The sequence below is a fragment of the Mirounga leonina genome, unplaced genomic scaffold (assembly GCF_011800145.1).
Source record: "Mirounga leonina isolate KUSES-001 unplaced genomic scaffold, KU_Mleo_1.0 Mir_200, whole genome shotgun sequence".
NCBI lineage: Eukaryota > Metazoa > Chordata > Mammalia > Carnivora > Phocidae > Mirounga > Mirounga leonina.
The window spans coordinates 14,639,937-14,648,298 of record NW_023270503.1 but is presented as its reverse complement, the minus strand read 5'-3'; the positions used below and the strand labels follow the sequence as shown (position 1 = coordinate 14,648,298).

General features: G+C 44.3%; 1 protein-coding gene across 1 annotated transcript; it reads right to left on the bottom strand.

Moving 5' to 3' along the window:
- Positions 1-572: 572 nt before the first annotated feature.
- On the bottom strand, positions 573-7,744 carry HSF5 (heat shock transcription factor 5). The gene is made up of 2 exons (XM_035027460.1): positions 7,126-7,744; positions 573-1,296 (listed from the first exon to the last, which is right to left on the bottom strand). The coding sequence occupies exons 1-2, from the start codon at positions 7,742-7,744 to the stop codon at positions 875-877; spliced, it is 1,041 nt and encodes a 346-aa protein (XP_034883351.1). The 3' UTR covers positions 573-874.
- Positions 7,745-8,362: the final 618 nt, after the last annotated feature.

The window sequence follows — 8,362 nt, the reverse complement described above, 5'->3', positions numbered from 1 at the left end:
TATGTGCTAATCAACTTTTTTTTTTTTTTTTAAGATTTTATTTATTTGAGAGAGAGAGAATGAGAGACAGCATGAGAGGGAGGAGGGTCAGAGGGAGAAACAGACTCCCTGCTGAGCAGGGAGCCTGATGCGGGACTCGATCTCAGGACTCCAGGATCATGACCCGAGCCGAAGGCAGTTGCTTAACCAACTGAGCCACCCAGGCGCCCCCGTGTTAATCAACTTTTTACCTCATCTTAGGCAAGGCTTCCAGTCAACAATAGGTAATTAGTAGTTAAATTCTGGGGCAGTCAAAAGTTATACACAGGGGCACCTGGGTGGCTCAGTCGTTAAGCGTCTGCCTTCGGCTCAGGTCATGGTCCCAGGGTCCTGGGATCGAGCCCAACATCGGGCTCCCTGCTTGGCGGGAAGCCTGCTTCTCCCTCTCCCGCTCCCCCTGCTTGTGTTCCCTCTCTCGTTGTGTCTCTTTCTGTCAAATAAATAAATAAAATCTTAAAAAAAAAAAAAGTTATACACAGATTTTCAACTGCATGGGAGTCAGCACCCCAAAACTGCATTGTTCAAGGGCCAACTATAACATGTATATAATTTTTTTTAAAGAAAAGAAACAAAATACCGCACCAACAGCAAAGTTAAAACAAGGTCCCAATGTACTATATCCTAATTTCATTACTAAGACACATTTAAAAGATACAGAAGTTTCACTAAAAACATATGCTTTTATGTACCCAACAGAATTTTCACAATCCTTAAGAACACAATGAAATTTTATGTATTGCTTAAAAATATGCCCTCATCAGAAATCTTTGACATTTCTTAGGTGCACATTCCTATTTTTAAGCATGCAGAAATGCATTAAAAATATAAACGTTCATTATAAAGTACTTTTAAGAGAAGCCACTGAACTTGAATTTCTCATACCTGTTGGATAGTAGGCTTGGGAGTACTGCGCTGAGGGTGTGTAGTTACTATATTTTTGGGAGGAGCTGACCATTGTTTGAGGACCTTGTTGAACGTGTACGGATGTGGCGCTTGGCTGCAGGGCATAGGTAACCTCCGTTGGAAACCTCTGCAGTACAGGAAATGGAACCCCTTTATCTGAAAAAGTGGGAGACGTTTCCACTTGTCCTGGGTGCATTCCAAGGGAGTTCTGCCATGTTCTAGGAGGAATCGGGGTCCGATCTAAACCTTTCAGAGGGAAAGTACTGTGGTTGTGGGATGAAGTCGATACGTAGGAGTAAGGAGACAAACTATCTCGCCGGAATGACCGGTGGAATTGTCCTACAGCCACTGGTCCTGCATAAAAAAGGAAGAACACATTGACTAATTTTACATTATACCCCTGGATGTAGTAAACCAAAAATCACAAAATATGAATATGTTGAATTCTCAGCCATTTTTAACACAACAGAAATTTAGTTCTGGTAAAAACAAGTTCAGGATCCAGAATACACATATAATGCTAAAAAAATAATCAAACTTTTGCTTGGTTCTCAATATTACTGTCATAAGAGACAAAGTAGCCAAACTCTAATACTAAGTCAAATGTTAAATCAAAGTCAATGTTCAAAGCCTTTTATAGACGATTCAGTCATCTTACCTTTTTTTGCCTCAACTGATTGACCCAGATTTTTCCAATCTGTAAGCTACTTCCTAGAAGTTTTAGAAATTCTATTCAGTCTTTCAAATCATTTAGAAACCTTAATTATAGGCACGAAAGTAAACACTCAACTGTATATATAAAATAAATAAGTGTACATCAAACAAGAACTATAACATAAACCAAAAAGAAAGTTAATGTTCTTTACTCCCCTTCAATTTTTTTTTATGTGATAATCTTTGCAGAAAAGTCAGGCTTGAAAACTTTAACTCAGTTCTCTTCTTCCTTTCTTAAATTAATCAAAAATTTTCCATGGTCTTTTGTTCTTCAGAGGATCTCTAGTAGAGTCCCTTCCTAGATATCAGGAACTCTCAAACACTGATTTACATCTGAAATCACCTAGACAGTTTGTTAAAAATCCACATACTCAGGCCCAAAGATTCTGATATTTGATTTCTCTTATCTAGTAAGGTAGAAAGGAATTAAAAAGTGGAGATGATGAAGACAGAGAAAGGGCAATACTATAGAAAAAGAAAAAGAAAATATACATGTTGCAAGTTGAACTGATTTTTCAGACTGTAACTCTTTGTTTTTTTTTTAAGATTTTATTTATTTATTTGACAGAGAGATAGAGAGAGAACACAAGTAGGCAGAGGGAGAGGGAGAAGCAGGCTCCCCGGGGAGCCCGATGCGGGACTCTATCCCAGGACCCTGGGATCATGACCTGAGCCGAAGGCAGCCGCTTAACCTACTGAGCCACCCAGGCACCCCAGACTGTAATTCTTGAACATAAAGCTAGGCTAATTTATTTCCAGGAAGATGTCATGTATTAAATCATGTGGTTTACAAATTCCTTTCAATTTGCTTTATTAAACTAATCTATAAAACAGAGGAGAAGTCTAATTTATGTGCTACTCATCTGTTAAACTACATGGTAAAAGATGGCACTCAAAAACCTACTTTTCCAAATATTTAAACTGTAATCCCATTCAACATGTTATATATCTTTCATTCTATTTCTTTGATGTTTTATTTCCTCTAAAGAATAAAACATTAGGGGGCACCTGGGTGGCTCAGTTGGTTAAGCATCGACTCTTGATTTTGGCTCAGGTCATGATGTCCTGAGATGGAGCCCCACGTGGGGCTCTGTGCCGGTGTGGAGCCTGCTTAGGATTCTCTCTCTCGGGGCACCTGGGTGGCTCAGATGGTTAAGCGTCTGCCTTTGGCTCAGGTCATGATCTCCAGGTCCTGGGACTGAGCCCCCGGTCGGGCTCCAGGCTCAGCGAGAAGTCTGCTTCTCCCTCTCCCTCTGCCTCTCTCCCCTGCTCATGCTGTGTGCGTGTGCTCTCAGTCTCAAATGAATAAATTTTAAAAATCTTAAAAAAAAAAATTCTTTCTCTCCCTCTGCATCTCCACTCCACTCACTGTCTCTCGCTCTCAAAAATAAAATAGGGGCCCCTGCGTGGCTCAGTTCGCTAAGCAACTGCCTTCAGCTCAGGTCATGATCCCAGAGTCCTGGGGTTGGACCTCCCCCGCCCCCACCCCGCCGCCCATTGGGGCTTGGCCTGCTTCTCCCTCTCCCTCTGCCACTCCTACTGTTAGTGCTCTCCTGCACTTTCTCTGTCAAATAAATGAATAAAATCTTTTTAAAAATTAAATTAAATTAAAGCATTAAGAGTACTCCTAACCACTTCCGGTTTGGCACTGACTGATTGAAATCAATTTTCTTAAACTCTTAAAAAATGATAAAAATTTTAAAAGGAATAAAGCATTAATGCCAAAAACAAACATATACATACATATATACACACAAATTCTAGAGCCCTGGAAATCAAGAGGTCTAAATCTAACAGAGAAAAAAATCTTAGTTCAAAAGATTGAATGTATTTAAATGATATCACCTCTTAAAAACTGCTTTTCCTCTTTTCCTCTAAAGTACAAAAAATAGTTTTAATGGTATCTGACTAACAATTCCATATGTATACACACTTTGAACTACGAGTGCAATCCTTTAAGACCTAAAGAAACATTTTTTGCTCTTTACAACAGCTGTTTCTGAGGTCTAAAACTACCCACCACTTGATTCTTCCTTGGATGCTTCACATGCTAAAACTACATATTGCTACAGTGTGCAATAGCTAACCTTTCTTCTACCTTCTTTAGAGTTAAGCTATTAATGAATTTGCAGGTTGTCAATAGCTTAAGCAGCTAATTAAAGAATTAGCTTTATTCTCTAGTTTATCTATCGCGATAAACTCTGAGTGATAGCCAAATACTTATAGATTTTTAGATGCTGCTAACATAAGAACGCTGATAGGATTAGAAGGGCATTCCTTTTCATTTGTTTTTTAAAATAAAGAACTAAAACATGTTCAGCTCTTATTTACTGTTTAGGGTTATCTCATAGGGTTCTATTCTGACCAACTTCACAGATTATCATCTATAGGTTTTCAGAACATCTTCAAGATATATTTGGCAAAGTTTAAATCCAGAACTCTGGAAATGCAAGGCAGGATGGATTTCTGTTCTTAAAGATCCTATTCCTTCTATATAAATGAATCTGAGTTAATCAATTCCCAGGAAAAACTTGCCTCCTGTGAGCTTGGTATCCCCAGGCCAAAACGGATTATCTACTATTGCTCACATTTGTTACTTAGTTTAGAAAGTTTTAACAAATACTGCTAACAAATATTGTAAAATAAATTGCCACTTAAGTGCAAAATAACAAAAGTGGACCAAAAAAAAAAAAAAAAGGAAAAACATGTGATCTTCACATTTCTTATCAAGTACATTCCTGAAAGGTGAACAAGACAGTTAGTTTAATGGATCTTGATAAGAGAAATAGGTACTTAAAGGACTCTATTGCAAAAAAAAAAAAAAAAAAGAAGTATTCAAACCATAAGCTGAAGTAGAACACAGTAAACAAAGTGGAAACTAAGAAGCAACAGTATAGTCAGGCATAAACTAATGAAAGATTCAAGATGAATAAAAATTATGTAAAAAAAAAAAAAAGAGTAGCCAAGGGCTTAGAACACAGAATTAAAGCAAACAAAGCTGGCCCAGTATTCTTGAACTTACAATTACATCCCACCCACACCAGTAACACAATTCCTTAGTGAACCAAGCCTATGGTATAGACAATCCACAAATGACATACCTTCTGCACATACCAACAGGCAGGACAGTAAAAAATAGTAAATGCATGAAAACTGCAATGATCTAGTTATACGTGGATTGATGTATTATTGATAAAGCAAAAGTATGAATTAAATTTGTTATTCAATAAATAATCTTTAAAATGCCGCCCAACTGAACTATAAGTGAAGACACATCAGACCACAGGCAGCCCCTGTATTTCTTTAATTAAAATGGACTCTATTGGGGCGCCTGGGTGGCTCAGTCGTTAGGCATCTGCCTTCGGCTCAGGTCATGATCCCAGGGTCCCGGGATCGAGCTCTGCATCGGGCTCCCTGCTCCGTGGGAAGCCCGCTTCTCCCTCTCCTTCTGCTGCTCCCACTGCTTGTGCTCTCTCACTCTCTCTGTCAAATAAATAAATAAAATCTTAAAAAAAAAAAAAAATGGACTCTACCCGGGGTGCCTGGGTGGCTCAGTTGGTTATGTGTCTGCCTTCAGCTCAGGTCATGATCATGCGGTCCTGGGATGGAGAGCCTGGTGCTGGGCTCACTGCTCAGTAGGGAGTCTGCCTCTCCCTCTTCCTTTGCCCTTCCTCCACCTTGTGCTCTCTCATGCCCCTCCCCCCACTTGTGCTCACTCTCATATAAATAAAAATATTTTAAAATAAATAAATAAAAATCAAAGAAAATAAAATGGGACTCTATCCTTAGAATACAACTGGGTTTAACATAGGCGAGGGAAAAAGAAAGAGAAGTGAAAAGAGTGAGCAAGATCTTCTTTTTATGTATGCACGTATAGGTTTCTCTGTTTGAAGTGCTTATATCTCCCAAGAACACACTTCCCAGTCTTTTCTCCTTATGCCCACCAGATACACAGCCTGAAAAACAAACATCCATGTCAGAGATTCTGCCAAATGTATGCCATGGCATTATCTCCATTGCCTTTCCCCATTCAATACCCCACCAAAATCAATGGCCATCACATGGAAGCAGCTTAATATTCCTTTAGAATTCCTTTAGAACATTCCTAGGCCACTGCTATTTTTCCATCTTGTTACTAGAACTCTAACCTAATCCCTTATCTTCTAAACTCCACAGACACACAAGCTTATAATCCCTTATCTTCTAAATTCCAAATGAACAAAATGCTGTCTCATTCATAACCCTGGGCTGAGGTTAACCTGAACAAAGTGCTACTTTTGTTTGTATATTTTTAAAGTTTCCCATACCTGAAAAATAATCCTTACACATTATGTTAAATCCAAATTAACATGGTGAAAATGTTTCTACTGAAGGCAAAGAATAAATTCTCATTATTATATCCAGTTGCTGTCTTGGAATACTGCCTCATATCATGGACTCTGTACACAGAGAGAAGGATTATTGCCACCCTCACCTTCCCAGAGGAGGGGGAAGAGCACCAGAAATCAAGTTGATAAAATAATTTTCTACCACAGAGAATTTTTGAGCTTTTAGTAAATACATAGTTATAGAAAGTTCTTTCAATACTGAAAGGTGTAGAGTGAAAGATTCAAAGACTGTAAATGTGAACTTTCTAAAATTCTTTTAAACTACAACCTGACAGTAAGGACACCATTTCTGCCTTATGTTTGCCTAACCATAACACCTTAAGTAAACATCAGCTCTAATTAGTTACAATGAAAGAAATGTTTAGCCAATTCATTGGACGCAGGAACAGTATCTTATAAACAATTAAATATATTCCTATGTTTTTGCTCTTAAGATACATAAGCAATGTCGACCTTTCTATACATTCCTTAAACCTACAATGTGATTACTGTCAGGACACCTCTTCTAAGATTTCTCAGATGTGTCTGAGGGGTGGAAGACGGCCTGTCCCTTCAAGGACACACTTCCACTCAAGGTACCTTGTTCACTTTCCCCCGGTCGGTATAAACGTTCTGTTTTCGTGGCCGTGACTCTGTTCCTTCCTACCTTGCCCATCATATTCGCACCCTCTACAGTAACTCTGTTTTGCTTCGCATTAGAGCAGAGACCCTTTGGTGTTTCTTCCCGACCTAGTGCTACTTATTCTAGACGTTCAAGGAAAGGTAAGGGTCTCAAGAAGAAGGTAAATAAATGGCCATGGAGGTTTGGGTTTCAAGAGGGGCCGGCAAGAGCGAGAGCCTACGGCAGAGCTCCCTTTGGCCGCCAGTGGACAACTAACCAGAAGGGACTCGCGCTCATGGCCTCTTTCCAGGGGAGGTATTGGCGGAAAGGGGTGCTGGAAACGGTGGAGGCGACGTGGCTTATTTCTCGGGAAGCACAGCAGCAAGCGGATCACCTCACGGGGGAGGATGTGCGAAATGCCCTCGTCAGTGGCGGTTGCTCCCCGGTGCCCCATGTGCCCTGCCGCGGGCGAGGACTCACCGTGCGGCTCGGGCCGGGGCCCCGCGGGCGGCGGCGGCTCCTGGTGCTGCAGCGGGGAGGGGGAGGCCGAGGCCGAGGCCGAGGCCGAGGCCGACGTGATGAGGAGCCTCTGGAAGCGGTTGGGCGGCCGGCAGGGCACCTCCAGGCCGGCCGCCAGCTTGGCCTTGTTGGCGCTGGTGAGCCTCTTGAGGTGCACGAGCAGCTGCGGCTGGTCGCGGCGGAAGTGCGGGCTGTGGAAGTGGTGGAGCGGCCCGTCGCCCGCCGGCCCGCCGCCCCCTGGCCCCGGCCCGGGCCCCGCTGCGCCCGGCCCGCCCAGCACCACCTTGCGGAAGCCGTAGAGGTTGAGCTGGCGGATGAAGCTGGTGAAGTTGGTGGTTTTGAAGAGTTCGGGCTCGGCCCCGGCGCCCCCCACGCCGCCCCCGCCGCCGCCGCCGCCGCCCCCGGCCCCTGCCCCGGGCGGGCTGAGCAGCTCGGCCTCGAAGAGCGGCTGGTCGATGAGCAGCCCCTCGCCACGGCCGTCCCAGCGGATCGAGCGGTACCGGGGACTGTTCACCAACCGCCACAGCTTGGCGGGGAAGTTGTTGGGGTTGATGGGCGTGGAGAGCAGCGCCTCCTCCATCGCCCCCGCCCGGGCACTGGGACTCGCCCCGCCGAGCCTGGCTCTCCCACCCCGTTCTCGATCCCCCCCACCCTCGCCCGGCCTTCGCTGCGCCCTGCCCCCCCTGCTGCCTGCGCCCGGCCGCCGCGGACCCTGGGACCGTTGGCGCACGAGCCCCCGCCGCGCCTTCCAGCGCGGCCAATGGGGCCTCGAGTTCCCGCTGCGCCGCCGAACGCGGCGTGAGCCGACCCGCCCCCTGGACGCCGCGCCGCCGGGTCCGCCCGACGACGCCGCGTGGAGCCCGGCCGCGTGCAACAGCGTGGGGCGCGGCCGCAGCCGCGGGGAGTCGCGTTCTCTCGGCGGCGAACGCGAACCGCCGGACTGCGGCGGAGTTGCTGCCCACCAGGTAAGGGTAAATCTGCAAAGAAATAAGCCCGATTATCCGGTGTCGAATACGGAGATTCGTGTTTATCACCACAACCGGCGTGTAGGGATTTCGAATTCTTAAGAGTGTACACTTGGCCACTCAAAGTCGGCCATTCTGGAGAACAGAGGGCCTAACTCTACAATCTGTAGATTACACTGTAGTATAAACTCTATAATCTGTCGATTTTACCGTAAATATGAACTAACAGTTTA

Excerpts from the sequence above, each read along its gene's own strand:
- HSF5 (XM_035027460.1), bottom strand. The coding sequence starts at position 7,744 with ATGGAGGAGGCGCTGCTCTCCACGCCCATCAACCCCAACAACTTCCCC. Across the intron at positions 1,297-7,125 it reads GCCCCGGCCCGAGCCGCACG|GACCAGTGGCTGTAGGACAA; the intron begins GTGAGTCCTCGC and ends TTTTTTATGCAG.